Below are 25,517 nucleotides of genomic sequence, written 5' to 3'. Positions count from 1 at the left end.
ACCCTCCAAGGGCTTGGGGACCCCATGGAGAACCCCCAGGGCCTTGGGGACCCCATGGAGACCCCCCCCCCCCCACATCCCCCAAGGGCTTGGGGACCCCATGGAGACCCCCCCAGGACATTGGGAACCCCACGGAGACCCCTCAGGGCATTGGGTCCCCACGGATGATCCCCCCCCCCACCACCGAAGGGCTCGGGGACCCCACAGAGACTCCTCTCCCCAAGGGCTTGGGGGCCCCATGGAGACCCCCCCCAGGGCCTTGGGGACCCCACAGAGACCCCCCCCCCACACCCCAGAGCCCCCCCCCCCACAACGCCAGGGGAGCCCACAGAGCCCCCCCCCCCCCCCCCAAGGGCCCAGGTCCCCGTGGAGCCCCCCCCCCCCCCCCCCCCCCCCCCAAGGCCCCACTGCCCCCCCAGAGCCCCCCCCCAGCCCCCAGGGACCCCCAGAGCCCCCACAGGCCCCGCCCACCCCGCTCAGGCCCCGCCCACCCCGCTCAGGCCCCGCCCACACCCACAGGCCCCGCCCACCCTCTCAGACCCCGCCCACCCCAGCCAGGCCCCGCCCACCCCGCTCAGGCCCCGCCCGCACCCACAGCCCCCGCCCACCCTCTCAGACCCCGCCCACCCCAGCCAGGCCCCGCCCACCCCAGCTCAGACCACGCCCACCCCGCCCAGGCTCCGCCCCCCGCCCCCCCCCGGCGCCGCGTCCTGAGGTATTTTGGCCGCCCGCGGCCGCCGTACGGGAAGGGGCGTGTCGGCGGGCGGGGCTCCCGCGCGCGCAGCATTCGAACGGCAACGGCAGCGGGTAGGTGGAGTACTGCTACTACTAGTAGTAGTGGTAGTAGGGGCAGGGGCCCGCGGAGTAGTAGGGGGCTGAGTAGTAGTAGGGGGCTGAGTAGTAGTAGGGGGCTGAGTAGTAGTAGCGGGGCGTGTAGTAGTAGCGGGGTGGGGAGTAGTAGTAGGAGGAGCTCGAGTAGTAGTAGGGGGCTGCGGAGTGTTAGAGGGGTGTGTGGTAGTAGGGGGCTCGAGTAGTAGTAGTAGGGGGGCTGCGGAGTAGTAAGGGGACGTGTAGTAGTAGGGGCCTGAGTAGTAGTAGGGGGCTGCAGAGTAGTAGTAGTGGGGGGGCTGAGTAGTAGTGGGGGGCTATGGGGTAGTAGCGGGGTGTGTAGTAGTAGGGGCCCGAGGAGTTGTAGTAGCGGGGTGTGTAGTATTAGGAGGCCTGAGGAGTTGTAGTAGCCGGGTGTGTAGTATTAGGAGGCCCAAGGAATAGTAGTAGGGGACTGAGGAGTAGTAGTAGGGGCCCAAGGAGTAGTAGGGGGCTGTGGAGTAGTGGGGGTCTGAGTAGTAGTAGCAGAGCGTGTGGTAGTAGGGGGCCCAAGGAGTAGTAGTAGGGGGGTGAGGAGTAGTAGCGTGCCCCAGGACTAGTAGTATGGGGGCTGTGTAGTAGTAGGGGCTCGAGGAGTAGTAGTAGGGGGACTGCAGAGTAGTAGCGGGATGTGTAGTAGTAGGGCGGCTGTGGAGTAGTAGTGGGGTGTGTAGTAGTAGGAGGGCCGAGGAGTAGTAGTAGGGGGGCTGTGGTGTAGTAGCGGGATGTGTAGTAGTAGGGGGGCTGTGAAGTAGTAGTAGGAGGCCCACAGAGTAATAGGGGGCCTGCAGAGTAGTAGTAGTAGGGGCCCAAGGAGTAGTAGGGGGCCCGTGGAGTAGTAGTAGTAGGGGCCTGAGGAGTAGTGGGGGGCCAGTGCAGTAGTAGTAGTAGGGGCCCAAGGAGTAGTAGGGGGCCCATGGAGTAGTGGGGGCCAAACAGTAGTAGGGGGCCCTCGGAGTAGTAAGTAGGAGGCCTGCAGAATAGTAGTAGTTAGGGGCCCACAGAGTAGCAGGAGGCCCGCGGAGTAGTAGTGGGGCCAGGTGGTAGCGGAGGGCCCCTCCTCAGGCTGCTGGCGGCCGCGTAGTAAGCCCTCCGCTCCCCTTTGTAGCGCCGGCGTTGCGGCGATGGAAGCCCTCAGGCCCCAGAACAACGCGGAGCGCAAGGAGAAGCCGGGTGAGTTACACCCGGGCGCAAGCACCGAGGACGCCGCCCGAATCCCGTTTTTGGGGTTTGTTTTTTTTTTGGGGGGGGTCCTGTTCGATACGGGGAGAGCCTGGAGGAGAGGAAGGGGGTTGGAGGGGGTGGGGGGGTGCTGCTGCCTCCTCCTCAGCGCGAGGCCGCTGGCGGATTTTGGGTTTTTTTTTTTTTGTTGTTTTCTTCCCAGATTCGGGCTCGGCCTCCATCACCATCCCGGCCTCCCCCTTCATGCAGAAGCTGGGGTACGGCACCGGGGTGAACGTCTACCTGATGAAGAGGTACGGCGGGGCTGGGGGGGGGGGGGGGGGGGCTCATACTCCTCAAATCCCAAAACATTTTGGGGCTCTCAGAGCCCTCCCCCAACCCCCACCCCACCCCCGCTGCCGCGGGCACGACCCCCCCGCCCCCGGCTGCCCCTTTTTATTCAAATCCCGTAAAACCGAAAGGCGGGCGCCCTCCGAAGCGGCAGCTCCTCCACCGAGCGATGCGGGGGGGGTGTTTTTTTTTTTTTTCCCCGTGCAGGTCCCCCCGGGGTTTGTCTCGCTCCCCGTGGGCCGTGAAGAAAATCAACCCCAAGTGCAACAGGAAGCAGCAGAGCCTCTACCAGCAGAGGCTGAACGACGAGGCCAAGATCCTGAAGAGCCTCCAGCACCCGAACATCGTGGGTGAGCCCCCCCGGCACGCCCCCCCCCAGAACCTTATTCAATTATTAATATTAAATTATGTGCCTGAGGCAGGGTGGGGGGGGATTGGGGGTGCTGCTGGGAGAACCAGGGGGAAAAACGCCGGCCTGGGGGAACGGAGAGGTCCCGGGGGAGGAGCCGCAGCCTGGCGATGCCCCGGGGCGAGCTCGAGGCGTGGAATTAGGAACGGGCGTGGAATTAGGCCGGGTGTCCCCGTCCCCCCCCCCCCCCCGGTGCCACAATCGGGGCTCTGCCGAGGTCTTGGCTGTCAGCGGGAGGAGAATTTTGAGGAGCTGCTTCAGGCTGCGTTCAGATTTCGGCTCTTATCTCGTACGAGATCTCTCCCGGCAGTCGGGACAGCAGCTTTGTTCGACATTCCTCTTTTTTTGTTGTTGACATTCCTCTTTTTTTGGGGGGGTGGCTTTGAACTGCCTCCGAGCGGCCGCTTTGCGTGTCAAACACCGCGAGCGACCAGGAACTTCGCAGCCCTGAAACGGCGTCTCGCTTCTGGCAGGAATTCGCGAACAAAAGACGCTCTCGACCTTCCCTGTTGTAAACGCTCCGTTTTTCCTTAAAAAAAAAGAAAAAAAAAGTTGCTGTGAATCACTCACAGGATAAGATTTTCCGCTGCGGTGCAAAACCCGGCCGTGCAGAGCTCCACCTGTTCGCAGGCAGGAGGAAAAAGAGGAGGAAGGAAGACTTAGCCTTGCCTCGGGGGATGGCCCCGGTGTTCCCAAGCATCCCCCGCTCGCCGCCCCCCCTCCCCGGCTCCTCGCCTCCAGGCGTCAGTGCCGCAAATCCGCTGCGCCCCCTGAGGATCGGGGCAAACCCCCCACCCCGGGGCCTCCTGTGCCCTGCTGGGGAGCGCGAAGCTGAGCTGGGAGGTGCCCGAGGGAGCTCCCCTCGCTCGGTGCCCGAGGTCTGGGGCTCGGTGCCCCCGCCTGGTGCCACGCAGGTCCCCGCGGACGCTCCTGGGGCGTCACCTCTCCGGGAGCCACCCCCACAAAGCCCCCGGGGCCCCTTGGGGGGTGAATCCGTGGTGGCCCCCAGCGCACGGGAACGCCGGTGCCCGCTCCGTCTCTCTAACGACTGTGATCTCGTCGGCAGGTTACCGCGCCTTCACCGAGGCCAACGACGGAAGCATGTGTCTCGCCATGGAGTACGGAGGAGAAAAATCCCTCGGCGACTTGATCGAGGAGAGAAACGCGGCTCGCCTGGGCCCCTTCCCCGCCGCCACCATCTTCAAAGTGGCCCTGAGCATGGCGAGGGGGCTGAAGGTAGGTTTAACGCCGCCCGCAGCCGCCCCGCCTGGCGCTGTGGGTACCGGCGACGCTGGAAAAACAAACGGATTCCGCGTGGGAGAGGGCCAGCGGGCGGAGAGCAGCATGCGGGGTTTTTCTACCTTGGTGGGTTTGGTTTGCGTCCTGCCAGGGCGCCGTGCGCGCTCGGGCGAAGGCCGGCTGCGCTGCGAAGCCTGCCTCAAAGTAATGCCCCGAGTGACGGGGCTGGGACCGCGCTGCCGGCTTGGAGCTGCCCTCCCCTGGGGCCGCTCGCCGTCCCCGCTCGCTGCCACGGGCAAATTGGGCTCCCTGCGTCCTGCCGGGCGGCTGCAGGACGCCGCTCCCGGCGGGGACAGCGTTAGGTGGTGCTCGCCGCTGCCAGCTGGTGCCGCTTGCGCTCCTCCCCTGGCTGAGCTGCTGGGGCTGCGAGCTCGGGGAAAGGGCGACTCCGAGAGGGCTGCGAACATCGGGGCTTTGTCTGAACCCCGGCACAGCTCGGAGAGCCGCTTCTAAACCTCGCCTGGGTCGTGCCGGTGCTCGGAGTAAAGCCTGCGCTTCCCCAGCTGCGGCAGGGAGCCCTGTGCTGCTGCAGAGACGCAGCTCCGAGCTCCTGCAGTACGTTGGTGTGGGCTTTGTTCCTAGAGGCTGCCCAAGGCAATCGGCGTGGCCTCGCACCAAAAGCCTCCAAAAGCGGAGCGGAAGAGCCCGCCCTGCGCCTTGGGCGCCTTGCGGGCAGGCACTAACCCATCCCTGAGGTTTTAACGTTAAACACGGAGAATTTGGTGCTTCGTTCTCTAAATCCGACGGCTCCTGGGGTCTCTGCGTGGCTGCGCGTACCTGCAGGTGGGCGTTAACCGCTTCTCTCTGCCTCCCAGTATCTTCACAACGACAAGAAGCTGCTCCACGGCGATATCAAATCTTCAAACGTGGTCATTAAAGGTGACTTCGAAGCCGTGAAGATCTGCGACGTGGGAGTCTCCCTGCCCCTGGACGAGAACATGACGGGTAGGTGGGGCTGGGGGGGGGCACCTGGATGCTTGGAGGCTCCGGGGGCAGCACGGATGCTCCTGGGTCCTCCGAGGGTTGCCGGTTAGCGGCTCACCCTGCCCGCGGGTGAAGGAACTCTCCAGAAGGTCCAGGTCTGTCTCCCGCCTGCCTCGTGCCCTCCCCGTTGTGCTGGGGAGGCCGGGCCGGGCCCCGCTGCACTCGCTCCGCAGAGGCGATGCTCTTGCCAGAGGAAAAAAAAAAAAGCAAACGAATCTTTCTGGTAGGGCTGGAAGGAAGCAGGAGCCAAGCACAAGTGTTACAAAGACCTCGTGTGAACGAGAAGCAGATGGCTAATGGCGGCGTGGCTTGGCTGTGGACGGCAGGAATGTGTTTGGGTTAATTACAGGAATGCTTCTCTCTGCTGCTTTACCCAGTGCTCGGGCCTGCGGCGGCCTCGTAATTTACAAAGCTGCTCCGTTACGTTTTTATTAGGAGCTGTTCCCTTGTACAAGGAGCGAGCGAGCTGGAGGCAGAGCCCCGGCGCAGTCTCCCAGAAAGGAGCGTGGTTAAAGCGCTGGCTTCGGGGCTGATTTAAGGAGCGGTTCTTGAGCAGCTGAGGCTGCTGGCAGCCCAGGAGTTTGTTGGGAAAGCGGGGAAATGCGGCTCACGCGTGGTGGAAGCTGCCTGTAACTGTGCTGGCCAAGCTGGGGCATGCGGGGGGGCACAAAGAGGCACCCGATCTGATTCAGGCTGAGCGGGAGCATTTCGGCTCTCTCAAGGCCAGTCGAGATCACGGAGGTGTCAAATTGAACAGAGCGGTGGGAATTTGATCTGGGGGGGGAGCAAACTAAGCAAAACCGCGGGGCTGGCACCGCGCTGGTGGAGGCTGACGGAGCCCAGTGAGCACCGGGGGGTGGCTTTGTCCCACGTTGTCCCCCGGCATGGGAGGGAAGGGCAGAGCTGAGCTGTGGGTGCTCTCCCCTCAATCCTGCTTCTTCCCCAGGGGCACCGAGCTGAGAGAGGGAAACGACGGGGTAAAACTGGTGATTCCTCGCCTCTTCGTGGCTGCGGGGTGCCTTGCAGCGGGGTTAAGCTGCAGAGCACAGCTCTGACCTTCAGCTCTTCTCTCAGAGCCACTCCACCGAAGCCTGCTCCGGCAGAGGTCTCTGCGGGACCCGCAGTCAGGCTTTAGTTCCGCGCCGTCAGGTGCTGAGCAGAGCAAGTCGCAGGTTTCGGGGAACCCGAGGCTGCAGGGGCGTGAAAGAAAAGCAGGCTCGGGTCCCTGGGAGACCTCATCCTGTGACAGCTTCGGCACGCTTGAGCCGGGCTCAACCCCTTGATCCGAGTCCTGGTAGACACCCAGGCAATGTTGGTTCCTTCCAGTGAGCGACCCGGAGGCGTCCTACATCGGCACCGAGCCCTGGAAGCCCAAGGAGGCCCTGCAGGACGACGGCGTGATCACCGACAAGGCCGACATCTTCGCTTTCGGGCTGACTCTCTGGGAGATGATGACCCTGTCCGTGCCCCACCTCAACCTGGACAGCGACACCGACGACGAAGGTTTGTTCCCGTGGCCTTGCTGCCACGTTTGCTGGCGGGCAAAGCGTTTCTGGAGGTTGCTCGCTTTGGGGGATTGGTTTTTCCGGCCCGTGGCAGCACCACCGAAATGCTGGGTCTCCCCCAGGTGCCATATAAAAGTCTTACAAACATTTCTGCCTGCACCAGCCGGAAACCTGACAGTGCCGTAGTCGGTCTGAATCCATCTGAGCTGTTCTTGGGTGCTCTTTGAGGGAAGGAGGAGAATGAGTGCCCTGTCTGCCCCTGTTTTGCTCTGAACGGTCTGCTCCGAAGCTGCCTCGCTTCCCTGGGAGCTCGCTGCAGCACAGACGTGCTCAGCACCGCCCTGCGCTGTCCCGCAGCGGGTGCCTGGCAGAGCCATCATCGGTTCGTGCACGTGCCTGGGCTGTTTTCAGCCGTTTGACTTTGTAACTCTAAACAAGAAGGCGATGGACGATTGCAAGTAGTCATTGCAAACCAGAGCTTTGTAAGAGCTTCAGCACAGACGGAGAGAGCGCCTCGAAATTCGGCTGCTCCTCAGATTCCCGTCAGCGTGGTTCCCTGCGCGGGGGGTGGGTTTAAAAGGTGTCCCCGAGCCTCACCGCTGTGCCTCCGGGAGCCCGGCAGCACGCTCAGCATCCCCCTGCCCTCACGGCAGCGTGGGAGCAATCTGCCACGCTGTGCCTGTGGTGGATGCTGCTGGGATGACTCTGAAATGATGGGGCCGGGAACCCTTACCGTGACCTCCTGCTTGAATTGCGCAGGGGTATTTGAGGCAGCTGAGCCTGCTGGAAAAGAGAAGCTAAAGCCAGCTCGGTGGCCCAGCTACAGCCCCACACGGCCCTGCCTGGGCACAGCAAACACGTTCGGAGGCGGCCGACGGGGCAGAGCTGTACCCAGAGCTCAAACGGTGCGGGCTGGGCAGGGGAAGCGCTGCTTGCTGCAGCCTTCGGGGCTGCTGGCACAGCCCCACAGACCTGGATTTTTAGCTCTCTGCAGCCCCGGGGCATTTTGCTCACGTTCCTGGCGTCGGTGGCTCCTGGCTGCAGCCTTTCCTCCAGCCGGCTCTGCGGTGGTGACTCGGGGTTGTTCTGCTGGGAGAGGCGAGACGGGCGCAGCTTTAATATCAGCAGCCCCAGGCGGAGATGGGGCGGCCCCAGGGAGCGAGGGCCCGAGTCCAGCACCTTCTTTCCTAATCCCTATTTAGAGAACAAGGAGAAAGTTGGGGGTCTGAGGGCTGCCGGAGCCCCTGGGAGTGGGTAGAGCTTGCAGCCCAAGCGCTGTGCCCTTCCTCACGTGCTTCTCCTCTCGGCCAGATGAGTCCTTCGACGAAGACGACTTCGACGAGGAGGCGTACTACGCAGCCCTGGGAACGCGGCCAGCCCTCAACATGGAGGAGCTGGACCCGTCCTACCAGCACATCATCGAGCTCTTCTCCATCTGCACCAGCGAGGACCCGCAGAAGCGCCCCTCGGCCGCTCACATCGTGGCCGCCCTGGAAGCGAGCCTGCCCCCGCAGTGACGGCCCCGGCCCCCGTGTAGGGGCAGCCGAGCCCCGGGGTGGTGCCGAGCTCCGCAGTGCTGCTGCCAGAGCTCAGGGCCTCGAGGCAGAGGCGCGAGGCCGTTCCCGTAGCGTGTGCCCTCCTAGTTTGTGAAACCCGCTCTCTATTAAGAGCCTAAACGTGTTAAGCAACAGCCCCTTTTAGCACTAGGTTAAGGATGTGCCCGAGGTGACCGGAGCTCGGAGCTCGCTCTGGTTCTGAACACTTAAGTCTTTGATAAGCTCCGTGCAATGCCCCAGAGAGGCGTTTCTGAAGTGTCCTGTTAGTTGTTTAAAAACCCTCCCTGTCTGTGTTTTAACTTAGCCCTGTCTCTGGTTGACGTTTGTGACGGATGTTGAAAGGAATTTGTTCTCTAACCTGGTGTGCAAGGGGTGCTTTTTTTTTTTTCCCCTCTCAAGGCCGGCACCGGGGTGGGGACCGGGGTGGGGACATGCCTGCCAGGCACAGGTGGAGCCCTGGAGAGCTCTTCTGAAAGGGGTGCGGGTGGGCAGCACCCCCAGGGGAACAGCCACCGCTGCCTCCTCTGAACTCTTTAGGGGAGCTTGGGCAGCGTTTCCCTTTCTCCTCTGTGCACAGAAACGAGCCCCAGCCCCGGCGTTTCACACAGTTTATTGAGCAGGCGGTGACGGCTCCCCACAACACCACACCGTGGAGGTTCCAGGCCTCATACCGCGGAGGCTGAGAAAGATCCTGCCCCGAGCCAGCTCCTTAAACCCAGCTCGCGCTCCCTGCCGCGTGCTTACATTCAGTGGCTGCTTGTACCGGGGCCTCTGCCCCGGCTCAAGCCCTTTACATTCATCTCCCGCGCGTTCAGGATCTGATTCCAAGCAGCTTGCAGCCTGCACAGCGCACATCCAGCTCCGCTCCTCGGCCACCCGGGAGCTGCCCGGTGCTCCCCTGCTGCAGCAAGGCCAAAGCAGCGCAGAGCTCGGGGTTAAACACCCACAGCTCGGGGAGAAAGCAGCCCCCTTTATATTAAAACTTTTAAAGAAATTTTAAGTTACTTGCAATAAATTTGGGTTTCAGGAGGAGGATTATCTGCAACCCAAGCAAGCTTCCGCTTCCTCAGTTTCACAGCAGGTCCCACACCCCAACGCAGCTCTGTACAGACAGCGAGGCCTTCCCCCAGCTCGCTCCCAGGACGAAGGGCTAGCGGTCAGCAGGAAACCAGCGTTCAGCCAGGCACTAGCATCAGAGTGTTATCTTAAAAACAAACGAGTTAGCTTAGCTGATTTAAACTCCCCTCAACTCGTAATAACCAAGTCCGATCAGTTGCTATAAACGAAGTTGTAGACGAGGAAGTTGGGCGTCTGGCAGTACTTCGTCGCAAACAGCTTGCCGTCCGGGGTGGGGTCGGAGAAGGCGATTTCCTCGGTGCTCAGGTAGCTGCCGTACATGAACGTGCTCCTGGAAGAAAGGAGAGAGCTGTCAGCGCGCTGCAAGGAGCTGGCTCCTTGTACCCGCCTCCAGCCGGTAGCCCAGCGCTCGCTGCTGGGAGCTGTCGCTTCTTAAGCCTTGCTCTCACTCCGGAGAGGAAGGCCTTGAGGAGGCAGTTTGCCCTCCCGGACCCTGGCTTCAGGAACCAGGAGGTGTTTTGAGGTTAGCACGAAAGATAACGTAATAGTAGCACAGACAGAAAACATCACTGTGCCAAAGGAGGAGGTGTACACCGCTACTGGCAGCTCAGGAGGCAAGGGAAACAGCACTGGCTGCTGATCTTTCAGAATCCTGAGCTCCAGATGTAATAGCATCTGGTTATATGTTTATAAACATATATATATGTGTATGCATACACTTTATATGCATATTTGTATATACAGTGAGCAGATATTACATATTACTAGATACAAATCACGACAGGCTCGCGGGCAGCCATCAAGCTCAACCTCGAGGCAGGTTTCAAACAGACGGGGGACGTCCTCCTAGCCTGCTCGGAGCCAAACGCACTTGAAAAGCTCAGAATTTCCTGCCTGGAAAAACTTCAGTGTTTGGGCCGTCCACTCGTCCAGCGAGAGAATAAAACCCTCTTTCCTACCCAGCACACTTCCGCTTGGAAAATCCACTCCGTGTAGCTGTGTGTTCCGGTTTTAGCTTGGCCAACACTTGTGTCAGGCTTCAAACACAGGTTATTTAAATAATAAATATTTATACACACGTCTAATATCTGCCCACGCGATAACCCTGCGCTAGGACGAGGGGATTTCAGATGTGCTCGGCAACAGGAGCCGACGGCTTTAGGACCCGTGGTTTCTAAACGCCTCTTGCTGTGACCATCGTTCCCTCCCCGAGAACATCACCGCCCCAGCCCGCTGCAGTCCTCTCCGTGCTGCCCGTACCTGAGCACGTCCACCATGCGGCGCGCGACGCCCTTCCTGCGGGCCAGGCCGAACACCCAGATCCTGCTGACGCCGCAGACGGCGGGCTCGGGCTGCGTGGAGCAGCGCCAAGCGCGGTGCTGCTGCTGCAGCGGGTCCTGCCCCGGGGACTGCGCAGCCACCGGCTCGGCCAGCACCCGGAACGCCTGCAGGGACAAAGGGGGGGGAGTGGAGCTGCTGCCTCCGTCCCCTGGGACCCCCGCAGGGGGGGTCTTCGCAGGGCAAACCACGACAGAAGTCAGCACTTCGAGCGGCAGCCTGCTCGGTTATCAGCTGTGCAAACAGCTCCCACGGATGCGAGCAGGAGCTTTTCATTGATTTTATTCTTCCCTCTCCTGCGCAAGGACGGGATTTCCGGTGCGTTACGAGCCTGCGATTTCCCCCCCTTCCCAGTAATTCACGAATCGTACCTGCTTGATTGACTCAGCCACGAGGCACCCGACAATCATCTTCTCGTTGGACACAAACAGGTACGTTTTGGTCTTGGCTGGGCAGCTCAGTGCGACTTGCTTAAATCCCAGTTCGTTATCTACAATCTCTCGCACGTCTTCGGCCTAAGAAAAGAAATGAGAGATGCGTTAGGTCCCACAGTTCTTCAGCTCAGCACAAAACCCCTCAGAAAGGGGCTCGCTTCCCTCAAATAATCCTGTGCTCACACAAGGTCAGGCTTCACGAAGCGGCCGTAAAACGCTTTGCAGCTTCAAGTGATGCCAGCGGCTCTCAGTGCAGCGAGCCTGGCAGTTTTCTTGTTTTTTTTTAAAAAAAAAAACAAAATCAGGCTCTTCAGGTGCTATTTTTTAAACAAAAACACTTCCCCGTTTACCAAGAGCCCTCTGACAGAGCAGCCGTTTCCTCTGCCTGCACAGCTAGCACCAAGAACAGGCTCTCGCTCGCATCTTCTAGCGGAGCACACCTCCCCCTCACCCCAGCCCCGGGGACTGGAGAGCCCAGCTTGTGCTGGGCGTTTAGGGACAAAACGCGGGAGGCAGGGCTGGGACGTGCAGCCACGGCGACCCGCATCGCTCACGCCCGAGCTGCCGTGACCCCGCTGAGCCCCGCAGCTCGCCCCGCGGGCTGCCGGGGGACGTTCGGTCGCGCGCTGACGCACACCGGGGATCGGAGCCAGCAGAAGACTCATCCGCAGCACAACCCCCAAAACAAACAGGCTTGTACCTTCTTGACCGCGTACTTCGGGTCAGCTGGAAGGATCAAGACGATTTTCCCATCCCAGAACTCCGCCACGACCCGCTCTTTCTTCCAGCCCTGCCACGGAGGGGGGAGAAAAAACCACCCGAGTTAGCGGTTTAGCAAGAGGGGGAAGTGATTCAGCGCCGACCCTGGCAGACGGAGCCGTAACCTGACCCGCCTCGGCTCGCAGGAATAAAGTCAAGTCCCGTCCATCAAACCGTTTGCTGGAACTGCGCGTAACTCGCACGCTAACCTCACCCTTGGGTGACAAAATATTTGCCTGCAGCTGCCTCGCCGCACCACCTGGACACGCACCGCGTCCGCCAGCTCGGACAGCCGCTGCCACGGCCCTTACCACGTAGCGCAGTCCCTCGAGGAACCTCTCGTGGTGCTGGACGTGCTGGGCTTCGTCCTCGGGGCTGGCAGCCGTGTAGATCATGCCGCACGACTTGCAAACGACGGCACCGAAATGCTTTTGACCGGCATCCTGGGGAGAAGGGGAGACGGCTAAGCGTGGATCCTGCGTGCTCAGGTTCAAAAACCACGCTCGGTCTCAGGAATGAGGATAGGAGTTGGTTGTAGCAACAGTGAGCAAGGATTCAAGTATTTGGTTTCATCTGAATGTAGGAAGAGCACAAGCATTTGCTTGTTTGCAGAACATTCAAGGCTACATAGCATAAAATCACTCAAAGGATTGAGTGATTTTATGGAACGAGCCTCGAAGCAGATGGCTCAGCGACATTCTGTGTCAACAACGTAAAAAGACACCACGAAAACAAAAGAAAACCATGTAGTCTTTTCTGCCGGTTCTCTTAAAAAAAAAAAAAAAAGAAAAGAAAGCAAACCACCACCATTTTCATAGCTCTGTCGGAGCGCAGGGAGAGGGAGAAAAGGAACCGGACGCCAGTCGTGCAACCAGCAGGTTGCTCAGCAGTGACATGCACCGAAGCCTCGCTTGTTAAGGGTTTGGTTTTGGTTTGGTTTGGTTTTATTTCCCTGCTCCTGCAGCAGCCGCTCTCCCTTCCCCACGTCCCCCCGTGGCTGGATCCACTTGGGCAGGGCGGAGAGCAGGCAGGGCGGCTCGTGTCACTGCTCAGCACCCGCCTGGGGCCAGGGGGAGCTGGGCAGCTGCTCCTGCCTGCCTCCTGTACAAGTTTTGTTAAATGTTTGCGGGCCGCAGTACTCGGCTCTTCACCCAAATCCTGCCAAGTGTCACCCCCTGGGGGCGGGTAGGGGGGAACGCATAGGGTTGGGATATAAAGGAAAAGGAAAATGCGGAAAAAGCGTTAGGAAGGAGTTAGTATCGGTTAGATAAAGTGAGAGGAATGTTAGAAAAGAGTGGGGGGAGAAGGAAGAGGCGGGTGCTAGCAGAGGCAGTGGGCGGGCTGTGCTTCTCCTCCTCCGAGACAGGGACCCCTCGGTAAGCTCTGCGCCTCCACCTCTTGGCGAGGAACACCCGGGACAGCATTTCCCTAGCACTGCTATCATCTATCAGCGTTAGTTATCAACAGCTGTTCCGAATCCGTTGTATCTGTCGCCTCATTAAACGCTTTCACCTTTGCAAAACCGCTTCAGGGAAAGCCCTCAGCAGGGCTCTGAAACAGGCAAAGTCGGACTGCCCCTGACGGTGACACGCAGCAGGCTGGGAGGCTGTGGGAAAGGCAAATTATCCAGCCAAACCCACTCCTATAGCAGCCATACGTGCCCTGACTGCGTTTCCCTTTTTGTTTTTGTTTACGTTCCACAAATCTCTCCAATTCCTAACCGGTAACAAGGCGTCAGCCCCAGGGGAACCAGGAGGACGCATTTCCCACCTCCTGCTACCGTTCTGCCCGGGCACGGAGGTAAATCCGTTAACCACGGCCCCGTTACAGCAGCCAGTGGGGTCTGTAGGAGCTTTACGTGGAAGGAAATCCGCTTGTTGGTTACCCTCAGCCCACCCTCCCTCTCCTCAGCACCGCCATCAAGCCGCCCCGGGGGAGCCTCACGATGATCATCTGGTCCCTGGAGCACAGCTCCTTCGCCTTCTTGCTCTTCTGCACGCCGGGAGCTGCTTTCGCGGGTCCGAACGGGGAACTCAGATCGTCCAGAGCGGGCTGCGTCCTGAAAACCATCCCAGAGAGAGGTCGGTTAGTCGCTCCACGCGAAGGTCACCCTGACGCATGTGGTCCGAGCTGATTGCTGGGCAGGGCGACGCGACGAGCACCAGGGCCGTGTTCTGCCAGCCTCAGCAGCACGAGCACCTTCACCTGGGGTCCTCTTACACGGCTTCGAGCGCTCTGCTCTGCAAGGAAAGCTGCCTGCAGCATACACACAGCATCAGCAACACCCTCCTCAAGGGAAGAAAAGGAAAAACTGGACTCCAGCTACCCCCAGAGCACCTCGTCCTGGTTCTGATCCAGGTGTAGAAGCCCAGCTGAGCCCCACCACGGCTTGGTCCCAACCCCCCCGGGGTCCCAAGCCTGCTTCTCGCAGCTCCTGTTCCACCCCCAGCCCCTCAGGCCAGCACCTTTCGGCAGCATTTTGGGAAAACCCTTAGAGGGGAGTGGGCTGGAGCGAGGCCGAGGCACGTTTTTCCCAGGGCTGGCGATCCAGCCGGGGAGGCTTTCCATGAATTTATCAGTTCGTGACGTGGGCTTGAGCTACAGGGAACGAGCACTGTTAAAATTGTTAATAGCGGTGTTTTTTCTAACCTTACCTTTAGGCTTCTGCTCGGAATGAGGCATTTCTCGAGCAATTTTAAAGGGGGAATTGTAACTGTCGTGCAGCGACCCTTAACGTGGAGCTAATTTAGAGATACACCAAACAACTTCATAGATTTCCATCCTAAAGAGAATTTCCAAAGCAGAGACTTCGGATGGGAAAAACTTGAGCTCATCAGCCTCCCCAGAGACGAGTGGGAATCCACGGCTGAGCCCCCGTTAATCACAAACAGCAGCGTTTCCAGATCCCCGCGCTCCCCCTGTGCCACGGGAGGTATTTGGAAACCACATGAGGAAGCAGAGCAAATATTGCCGTCAGAGCTTGCTTTCAACACTTCTCCGTGGCAGAGCACTACAGGAGCAGCCAGCTTTGGAAGGTTTGTTTTGGCTCGTTTATAAGGAATTTTAAAGGTTTTTGTTTTGTTGTTGAATGGTCACAATAACCTGGGCTCAGAGCATTTCTATTATTAACAAAACGTATCAAGAAGTTGATTCAGTAGGGAAGAGGGATTCGCATCTCTGGTTCTTGCATGGGAAGAGAAGTCTTCTTCCACGACAAGCCTTAGGGTGCAGCAGGACATTAATTGAAGAAAGAAGCTATTCAGAAGCGGGGACATCACTTAGTACGGCTACACCTCACCAGGAAGGTAGGAGGCACAGCGCCTGTCTGTGATTTAGCAAGGAAAGCGTGCTTTTTACAAAACCAAAAGGCAAACTTCTAATATTTCCCCGTCCTTCTGGTGCTGGGGGCCCCAGAGCTGAGCGCAGGGCTCCAGGGGGGCTCTCAGGAGAGCAGAGCAGAGGGGGACCATCCCCTCCCTCGCCCCGCTGGCCCCGCTGCTGCTGGTGCAGCCCAGGGTTCGGGTGTCTGAGCACAAACACTTTGTTTGGACAGCCCTGGTCCCGAATCAGAGCAAGAGCCGGCGTCGTCGCGGGTCTCTGACAAACAGCCGGCACAGAGACTGAAAGTCACTGCTGTTATGGGAACTCCAGCCACAGAGGCAGAAATCATATGAACAAAGAAATAAATTAAAACCCTTTGGGGAGCCCCAACAACACCAGTGCTGTGCCATTCTTAGTGATGAACATATCCCGAAACTGTCCAACCTTTCTCTAATGATTTTACCATTAATAACAGTTAAGAGAAAACCTTCATTTCCTTTATAGTTCCAAAAGTGAATCCCATCAGCTCAATATGTGAATTCACAAGTTAAATGTACTATGGAGAGTAAACAAATGTGTATCTCCTTACTCTCAGCCTAGCAGCCACCTAAACCAACGCACCATTTTTTGTTTCGCCTTCCCTTAAGCGAAACAAACAAAAAAAACAACAAGAAAAAAACCTCCCAAACCTTACAAGGCTGATTTCTCTCATCTCAGTGCACAAAGACAGAAAGCCAAGCTACTGTTCTGAGAACGAGTGGGTGTGTGCATATATATAAATATATATTTGTATGTAAACATGTAAAAACTATATTTCTGCAGATACGACGCTTCTGGGAAGAAGATTAACTTCTCCTGGGAAGACGATTAACGTACCTCTTCTTGCTTGTCGGGAGAGCGCTGAATATGGGGTAGACCACGGCATTCGGAGATGAAGCTGGAAAAGACAAGGGAAGTTATTGTGGCTTGGTCATCTTCAGGTGCAGCACACGTCGAGGCATGGAAAGAGGAATCCAAGCACCAACGAGACTTCAAAGTGACACGGATTTGAACCCTACAGACAAGAGGTTGTAGGATTACCAGGAAGCTGTCGCTGTCGCAATACGTACAAGTTTTGTTCACGAGTGGTGCCCGCACCTCCTCCCCTTCACGACATTTGGCTGACGCCGATCGGGCCACCCTGAGCTTTCCCCTGACGTTTGGAATTAGGAACAGTCACATCCAGCAGAAGTTTCTGCTACGGCAGTGTTTCTTTGGCTATTAATAGAGTTAATCAAGCACAGGTTTCTCATTTTCCGTTAGTTTGGCTAAGGCAGCCCGAGCTCGTAGCCCGTGCAGCACAGAGGCGCTGGGAAGCCACAGGCTTAGCGCTGGGTTACAGCTCACACTCTGTGCGTTTTATGAGAATTTAGCAAAGAAAATTTCAGTAAGCACAACTCATCGAATTATTAATCAGGAGTATTTCCCCTCCAGTATAAACAGTTTAAGTGCTCGACTGCTTTCTGCTCTCATTTTTTGACTGCATTCGCTAACAGACAGAGACTTCTCGATAATCACAGAAACACAAGGAAGTGCCTAAGCAGAAAAGTGGAACTGACAGCCTCCAAAAAACACGCTGTGAAGATGAACCAGTTCTTTCTAGGATCAGCACGCAATAAAAATGTCTCTTGCTAATATCAGAAGTGGAAAGGATCAGGAGTCACGAAGAAGGCAGCAATAAATAACAAAAAGCCTTAAATTTCCTAGAAACGCGGGATCTTAGAGGGCCAAGACGCTTCTTGGGAAGGGCCCCAAAAGACAAATAATGTCAGGCAATGCGGGGGAATGTGACGGCAGCAGCTTTTTGAGCAGGTGGAGAAAACAGAAACAGGAGCCTTCGGAAAGAAAGGTGGGGATCAAAGACGGAAACGTGGCCAGCAGCAGAGCGGGAGGCTCCTCGGGACACCGAGAGGGGGCACAGCACAGAAACGATGACCAGCAGGAAAACAGAGCTCACAGTTCCGAAGTCAAATAAGTTCCCATGTGGAGCAAATATAAAGAGGGAAAAAAAAAAAGGAATAAGCTCAGGAGCGCTGGCAGCTTCCTTGACAGATTAAGACCAGATGCGCAAGGAGCGGAGCGAGAGACAAACACGGCCACATCGGGAGATTTTCGCTCACTGGAAGCGCAGGGAATCACGGTGGGGATAGAAAGCAACGGGGAAAACTCATCAGGAAGGTGAAGGGCTGAAAGCAGAAACACCAAAATGCAAAACAATCTCCTCCTAGAAAGCCACAGAGCCAAGAAAGCGTTCGATAATTGCGAGAGGAAGAGCCAGAGGTGAGTGCTACCTGGAGAGGAAACAGATGTCAGACCACGACACAACATGTGGCGTCTTTTTAGTTCGGTCATCAATGAAATAATGAGCTGGGAGCAGATCATTAGCTCAATTAAGACATAAAAGACGTAAGAACTTCCGCACTGTGGAAAGAAAATGCTTGAGTAATTCACACACCTTTGGGTTAGCGAGGATTGGGTTGACCCTGGGGTCTAGCTGGGGCTAGAAAAGGTAACACTGACAACTGGTAAAAGGGAAAAGGCAGGAAATTCGGATCAAACCACACAAACTGCACATTTCTGCAAACTTACTGGCACACGTTAGCGTGTGCTTGGAACGTGAGGCAGGAGGTCGAGGCCAATGCATTATTTTGCCTTACGAATACACATAAGCAACATATTTTCCTTTTACAGTCTTGGTATTCCCAAGAGAAGAATAAAAGCCTCAAAATTAATTTACAATTTCTGACAATTTCCTTGTATTAGCGGGGAAACTTGGCCTAGGTGAACCTGCTATAAGAAAAGGGGGAAAGTTGACAGGGCCAAAAGTGTCATACTCCGATAATTACTGTCAATAATTCACTGCCAAGACAAGAATTACGGAGTGGAGTTTCCTAGGCCACCATCAGGAATAAACATCAATAGATGCTTATAACCCTGTAGACGTTAGCTAGCAGATAGGGACACGTAAGGGTTTGATTCGAAAAGCATTCCTACGTTGGGAATGGTTGGAAAAAACAGAGTGAAATAAGGATGAGGGGAAGCACTTGGGGAGGGCCTGGCCAGGACAGACAGGGCTCGGTGTGGAGGAAGCGAACAAACGACGTCGGATGCCTGAGAGTCAAGGTTTAAAAGGAAAGGTGAAAGAATCGGGGTAACTTAGCCCAAGAAGACAACGGGAAATGAATAAAGAAAGAAAAACCGGTAATAGGTTTCAAACAGAGTCGTTTCCCAAATCCCACTGGGATTTGCTGAGCAGTAAAGCGAAGAGGAAGGACGGGTTAGGTACCAGGACAAAACCCAGTTCACGTACCATGAGCACAGATCTCCATCTCCATCGTTTCTGTCCAGCTGTTTGGAACACAAACCTAGAGCACAACCTGGGAATTCAGCAAAGCCGCTCTTGGGGAACAGCAGGTATTTTAAAAGACCTTAAAAAGCCTCTTCCCACATCGTTTCCCTACAGAAAATGTCAGAGGCCAAGAGAGGCGCAGTCCAGCTTACCTTCCTTGTCCCCTTTCTGCGGAGATGGGCTCGGAGGAATAACGTCATCCGACTCCTGGCTTGGGGCAGCACTGGCTTCATCACCACCCTGTGAATTAAGACGGTTTTATTAGGGTCAAAAGAAAGCTCCCAGCTCTCGGGGAGCGGTTACAAAATCCCCTACAGTTTGAGCACCCCCTGCCGAGGCGCAAGAAGAAATTAAAGTCACGTCTTATTCCAGCCGTTGTTGTCGCCTGTTGACACCTGGTTATTTTTCGCCACGGTTCCTTCCTTAGCACAGGCTTAATTCTGAGAACATTCCCTATATATTAAGACAGTTTCAGGTGTTAGTTTATTTTAGGCGTTTAGTTAATGCAGCACTGACCTGTCTGCATCCTGAACGTGACTTGAGCAGGGAGCACAAGCACTGTTTTAATACTTTAAGCACCTCTGCAAACACTGAGATGTATTGCACCTTACAGACCAAATTAAGGGCTGACTTTCCTTCGAAACTTGTAGGATTTTTTTATTTAAATTAACCACGTGATTTCCTGTTTAAAGGGAAAAGATCTCTCCCTCCCATAGAACTCTAAGGGGTAGTTTTAAGAAAGCAGCTCCAGAACGAAAGTTTTAGGTGTGAAGGGACAAATCCATCAAAAATAATGAAAAGGGAGGGAGGAATTCTAAAATTATTGGAGAAATCACTTCTCTATGGTGGTTCCCCAGTTTGTCAGCCAACATACTGAAGGATTTTCCTTTTTTATTTAATTTCACTATCCTGCGTCATTGCTGTTACTATTTTTTTCTGCCGTTGTCTGCTGTAAGCATTTGAGAAAGACCAGAGTCCTACCGTGCCTGATAATGAACGTTGTCTCTTTCTCAATCTCACCTCTTCCATTTTCTGCCATCCCTCGAGGCTGACACCCGATGTGATAAGGGCACGATTGTATAATTTAAGAATTAGACAATTAAATTGCATTTAAAGAAAATAAAGCGCTTGGTACTTTAATGGTCCTGGTGATTATCTAAAACTAGAGATGTCCAACGCTGAGAAATTTGTGGTGTGGTGTTTTTTTTTAGCATTCTCTTAGAAACAAACAACTATAGATATTCGTATCATTTGCTGAGCTTAGCCTTTCAGGGACTCTGCTCCGTTCCCCACTCACGGCCATGCACCTTCACAGCTTCTGGAAGCCTCGCACATAAATCCTATTAAAATCAAAGTTTGCCAAGCTGATTTTTGCCTTAAACTCTGATCTTTTCGTATACGACCACACTACAGAATCTATTATTCCCCACCTCATCAGGAACCCTGGACAGTCACCGGGTGAAGCAGCTGCCCCTAGCAGAACGTGGAACCAGATCAAGGCCACACTGGGCCGTGCTGGTTTCGCCCCACAAAGTCACCAAGTTTGTGTGTTTCCAGCGCTCTGTGCCTCTGAGGAACCCCTGAGAAACAGCTCGCCAACGCAGAAACCGCAGTCACGGCAGGATCAAATGTTTTCAGGTTATTTTTTTTTTAACTGCACGTGCAAGGTCGGATTCCGTAAGCTGCCATTTGGGTTTTGTTAACGCTGGGTTGTAAAAACCTCTTGCCAATCAGGTCAGGTACGTAGAGGTCTGCTGATATAGCGCGGGTGAACTAAGAGGGCAATAAGTTGCCCTTTATGGAAGCAACACGGGAATAGAAAGCGCGTTAGCGCTGTAAAAACAGCTTCCCACCTTGCTCACTGCTTCCTTTCGGTGCCCACCGCAAAGCGCCACGGCAGCACGCCGGTGCCCGTCCTGCTCCCGTGCGGTTTGGATGCCAGGACGCGGCAAGAAAAATGCCACCAGGTGTCACGAGGCCGTTTGGGGACCTGCTCTGAGCCGTGCTCCAGTGCCACCCTCACCTTTCGCACCTAAGCATCACGGCTAGAAAGCAAGATGCGCACCGCGAGCCCAACAATCCTCTGGTAAATAATAAAAATAACGTGAGGCAAGTGTTACCTGGTTGGCAATAAGCTAGACTCACTGCGAAGTTTAACCACTCTGGCAAATGCTAGGCGTTTGCACAAGATTTATGTTAAAAAACAAGAAAAAAAAAACACATACAACATTTAAATCAGGCACCAGGAGTATTTTCACTGCCGGCACAGCAAGGGGGAGAGGTCGCTTACGCCTCTCCAGCGAGCTACTGAAAGGTCTCAGCTCTCCCACCAGGCCAGCTCAAAGAAACTTGATTTGTAACGGGATGAGAAACGGGGACTTGCTCTCACTGCCTGGAAGAAGGGAGCTCCGAGCCAGCACCTGCAGCGTCCGCTGAGAAATCCTCGCTGGAAGACAGCCACGGAGCAGACCGAGGCCTGCCAGCGCCTCCTGACTATGGCATGGGCTGCGCTAGCAAGAATTCCTAAATAAAGGCCCTTCGGAACCAGAAAACGGATTGTCCTTTGTAAAAACGTGGAGCGAGGAAGCTGCCCTTCCTCAGGCGACATCCTCTGACGTTCCCAACTAAGCCCCCGGTGCCTGAACAACTGGGGCCCGTCACTGCCAGCTCGCTCAGCACACGTCACCTGAACGTGTCCCGATGCCACCCCCACCTACCACGTTCTCTGTGTCGCTGTCTTCTGCGGCAGGAGACTTGGGGGGGTGGGAAGGAACAGCAGGGGTGCCCCCCCTGCTCTGCAGGGACGCCTCTCCTTCGCACGCTGAACTTCTCTCTTCCTTTCCGCGGCTCGAGTCCTCCCTGGGCTCCTTGTCTTCCTTCTGAGGCGCAGAAACCCTGCCCCGTGTGCCACCCGCCTTGGGATTTTCGCTCGTAGGAGCTGAGTGAGACGTGCCAGCTGCCCCTGCCGTGGCCTGGCCGCTTCTTTGCGCAGCCCTGGGGGGCGCCTGGGGAGATTTGGGGTCTCCGGGTGGTTTTTTGGAGTGCGACCTCTTCCTGGCAGAAAAGAACGCCGCCCCCGCCTGGAGCTTCAAAGCTGGTTTCACCGTCATGCTGAGGACGCGGAAGGGCGAATCCATCTTCTTTTTAATCAGGCAGGGAGCGTTCTCCTTCTCCGCGCTGGGTTTCAGAGGCGGGACGTCCGCCTTTACCTTCTTCGCTGCTTTGGGGACAGTTTTGGGGACAGCTTTGCCGTGCTTGGTACTTGTTGCAGGCCTGGCTGGCCTGGAGCTCGCGTTCCTGCTGAGGTTCGCGCTCATCTTCTCGGTCCTGCTCGCAGCCGGGGCATTTTCATCACCGTTCCTCCCCCCGAAAGAGAGGCTCTCATTCAGCTGTTTCCTCTCGATCAGAGTAAGGTACCGCTTCTCCTTGCTGTAAAAAGACACCACGGGCACAACGGGCCTGTAGGATGAAGCTGCCTTTGGGGATGATTTACCGGAGAGCCCCCTGGGCGCAGCAGTGGGAGCGTTGGCTGCCTGCAGGGGGGAAACATCCAGCCTCCTGGACGGCGCTGGCTTCGCAGGGATGGCCTCGTTTTCCTTCATCTCATCACCGGAGCCTGGTGACCACTTTATCTGAGACGCATACCTCCTGGATTTCTTGCGCGGCGACAGCCCGTCGACAAAACCGACCGTCGCTCTTTTGACAGGAGTCTCAAAGGCTAAGGACGCGCTGCAAAAAGAATTGCAAAGGAAAATATCACATATATGACCAAAAGCTTTCCAGCTCTTGCTTTGCTCAAATAACCCTTAGGTTTTGCTCAGCTGGGCTGCTGTGCTGGTACGTGCCCGTTAACAAAAGCGGATCTCAGGAGACCCATGACTGCCTTGCCACTCTCTGCTTTTTTCAAGCATCAAATCAAGTCCCTGTCCAAACTTGTTAAAACTCCAGACATTTTGCTTTCTGGAGCACTACTGACACGATTAGCGCTGCCCACAGCTAAGGAGAAAAGCCCTGGTTTCTTTCAGACCGACTCTCTCAACTCGGATCTATGCTCCCGAAAAAAATGTTGTGGGTCCACCGCTGCCACGTGCGGGGTGGCAAAGGCGAGGGAGGGAAAACCGCTCCAGATTTTACGCCGCTTTCTGAAAGGCACGTGCTGAAGCCTCACGCCGAGAGCTATTTCAGAACCTCAACTCTTGTCGGTGCTGCACCACGAGCTTTTGAACCTACCAGCCTGAAGGAGAGGGACGTTTACACAAAGGACCCATTCAGCTGCCCCTGCTTGCCCCGCGCTCGCCGGGGGCACAGCGCAGCGAGGCGTTTCCTCGGCAAATACTGACGCCCGATCTCAGGAATTCGGCCTTGTGGTTCAGAAAGAAAACCTCGCTCCCGGTCTGCCCCCAAGAAATATTTTTGTGGGGGAGGTACGGGACGAGCCTGAGAAAAAACCTGTTCAGCTGGCAGGGTTAGAGTGGGAAACAACCCGTTCCTCCAGAGGTACAGCTCAGCCTTTGTCCAGTGACTCAATTCGTGGGGAAAAAATATATATATTTTTAGATACATGGAAGAAAGGAACCCTTGAAGGCCACTCAGATAATTTGTGCTGACTTTTAAGTATTTCTGCCGTGCTTAGCGAAGTCTTTCCAAGTGGAGGAGACTTTTCCACGAGGAACTGCGAACGGCAGGGCTTTATTTCTAATAACACACCTGGGCCATGCTACTGCGGTGCAGAACCACCCTCAGCGGGTTTTTTTTTCCACTTTACATTAAAAGATTTGGAGGGTTTTCGATATTTAACTTAGCCTACATGCAGCAAAACGTTAGTTTGTTTTTAAAATTAAGCACCAAATTGATTTTATGAGGAAAATTAAAGATTTAGGAGGGGGGGGTTAACGTACCTGTCAGGGGGGCTGTGGCTCCTTTATTTTCAAAATAAAGCACTAAATTGATTTTATGAGGAAAATTAAAGATTTGGGAGGGGTTAAAGTACCTGTCAGTGGGGCTGTGGCTCCTTCGTTTTTAAAACAAAACATTAAATTGATTTTATGAGGAAAATTAAAGATTTAGGAGGGGTTAAAGTACCTGTCAGTGGGGCTGCGGCTCCTTTTCTGCGGGGTGCGAGTCGCCATGTCTTCACCGGGCGCCTACCAGAACACGATTTTAGTGGTGTAAAACAGGTTTGCAGTTAAAAAACGAACAAATCGGTAACGAAGGAAGGGAAACCGGGGGGGCCGAGAGCAAGGCCGAGCGGGAGCAGCCCGGGCGTGACGGGGACAGGACGACAGGGCTGGGCTGCAGCTGGGCGCGAGCTCCGTCCTGCCCTGCCGTCCCGGGACCCTAAACCACCTCCGGGCAGACTTTTGGGGTTTCCCTGCCCGCCTGCACCCCGCCGGGTACCCGAACCCGGCTGCCCGGCAGGCACTTAGAGGATTTCAGGGCTCGCCGCTTGCTGGCGTTAAGGCTCGTCGCGCTTGGGCTCTCTCCTGGTTTCGGGGCCGTGCCCCGCGGCGCAGCGCCCCGCCGAAACCCCACAGCCCTACAAACGGGGGCCGAACGCTCACCGGTCACGAAGTGCTGGGGCAGGGCGTAGGGAGCAGCTCCCGTAACCCGCCGGGAGCTGGCAGCTCCTCACCAACAGCCCCTGGGCCCCAACCCTCAGAGCCCCCTGCACGGGCACCGCGCCTCTGCACTGCAGCGGACCTGGATCCAGACCCCAGACCCATGATCCTGGACCCCAAACCTCAGACCCAGGTCCTAGACCCAGACCCAGATCTCAGACCCCAGCCTGCAGTTCCCAGACCCCAGACCCATGATCCTAGTCCCCAGACCCCAGCTCCTAGACCCCAGGCCCCAGAACCAGACCCTGGACCCCAGACCTATAATCCTAGACCCCAGTTCCCAGACCCCAGTTTCCAGACCTATGATCCTAGACCTCAGACCCCAGTTCCTAGACCCCAGACCCCAGTCCCTAAACCCCAGACCTATGATCCTAGACCCCATGATCCAGACCCCAGACCCATGATCCCAGACCCCCAGACCAAAGACCCTCAGAGCCATGATCCAAACCCCAGACCCAGATCCTACACCCCAGACCTATGATCCTAAACCCAGCTCCTAGACCCCAGACCCAGCTCCCAGTCCCCAGACCAAGACCCATGATCCTAGACCCAGTTACCCAGTTCCTAGACCCCAGACCCATGATCCCAGACCCCAGACCCCAGTCCCATCATTCTAGACCCCAGACCCCAAACCTCAGACCCAGATCCTACACCTCAGACCTATGATCCTAGACCCAGTTCCTAGACCCCAGACCCAGTTCCCAGACCCCAGACCCACGATCCTAGACCCCAAACCCCAGACCCAGACCCTGGACCCCAAACCTATAATCCTAGACCCAGTTCCCAGACCCCAGACCCTGTTCCTAGACCCCAGTTCCCAGACCCAAGACCCCAAAGCCCAGCCCAGACCCCAGACCCTGACCCCGACCCAAGATCCAGACCCTGATCCAGGGCCCAGACCCCAAACCCCAGACCAAAGCCCCCCAGAGCCATGATCCCAAACCCCAGACCCCAAACCCCAAACCCCAAACCCCAAACCCCAGACCCCTGCCCCCTCCCCCCCCCCCCCCCCCCCCGCTCAGAGCCGCGCTCACCCCGCCGCCAACGCTCCCGCGCCTCCGAACCCGCGCTGCTTCTCCCGCCCGCCCGGCCCCCCCCGTCCCATTGGCCCACCTCCTTGCCGCTCAGCCCGCCTCGCATCGCCATTGGTCAAGACCCTTCCTGGGCCCGCCTCACTCGCCGTCCAGCCAATCAGGCAGCAGAGCTCGCCGGGTCGCCTCAGGGAGACTCCAACTCCTGGCGTGCCTTGCGAGCGCAGAGCTACCTCCGGGCGGCGGGAGCGCGCGGTGCACGCTGGGACCTGTAGTCCCAGGCTCACAGCCCACCCGAGGCTTGTTACTGGCTCACGCAAATGTTACCAGCCTTTAATTCCTCGCTTTGTTCTTCTCTTTTGCAACCTTCTGCCTGTTTTTAATGGCGCTTCCTGTGTTTAATCCCGCTGCTGTCACCG

General features: G+C 56.5%; 2 protein-coding genes across 5 annotated transcripts; one reads left to right on the top strand and one right to left on the bottom strand.

Moving 5' to 3' along the window:
• Nucleotides 1-707: 707 nt before the first annotated feature.
• PBK (PDZ binding kinase) lies at nt 708-8,489 on the top strand. The gene is made up of 8 exons (XM_080584154.1): nt 708-807; nt 1,976-2,040; nt 2,252-2,342; nt 2,587-2,729; nt 3,855-4,024; nt 4,903-5,032; nt 6,398-6,574; nt 7,888-8,489. The coding sequence occupies exons 2-8, from the start codon at nt 1,992-1,994 to the stop codon at nt 8,091-8,093; spliced, it is 966 nt and encodes a 321-aa protein (XP_080440280.1). The 5' UTR covers nt 708-807; nt 1,976-1,991; the 3' UTR covers nt 8,094-8,489.
• A 237-nt stretch (nt 8,490-8,726) lies between these two features.
• On the bottom strand, nt 8,727-25,498 carry ESCO2 (establishment of sister chromatid cohesion N-acetyltransferase 2). Of its 4 annotated transcripts, none has more exons than XM_080584150.1 (11): nt 25,430-25,498; nt 23,532-23,593; nt 21,167-22,178; nt 18,602-18,689; nt 15,938-15,998; nt 13,685-13,799; nt 12,052-12,183; nt 11,682-11,771; nt 10,919-11,062; nt 10,470-10,654; nt 8,727-9,540 (listed from the first exon to the last, which is right to left on the bottom strand). In XM_080584150.1, exons 2-11 carry the CDS (start codon nt 23,576-23,578, stop codon nt 9,402-9,404), a joined length of 2,013 nt encoding a protein of 670 aa, XP_080440276.1. In that variant the 5' UTR covers nt 23,579-23,593; nt 25,430-25,498; the 3' UTR covers nt 8,727-9,401. The 4 variants fall into 4 exon arrangements, with proteins under 4 accessions (XP_080440276.1, XP_080440274.1, XP_080440275.1 ...); XM_080584148.1 differs by lacking the exon at nt 25,430-25,498 and adding an exon at nt 25,102-25,159; XM_080584149.1 differs by lacking the exon at nt 25,430-25,498 and adding an exon at nt 24,011-24,154.
• Nucleotides 25,499-25,517: the final 19 nt, after the last annotated feature.

This window comes from Anser brachyrhynchus (assembly GCF_964034855.1).
Source record: "Anser brachyrhynchus genome assembly, chromosome: 3".
Classification (NCBI taxonomy): Eukaryota; Metazoa; Chordata; class Aves; order Anseriformes; family Anatidae; genus Anser; species Anser brachyrhynchus.
The sequence above is the reverse complement of the archived record's forward strand: the minus strand, read 5'-3'. Positions and strand labels throughout refer to the sequence as shown.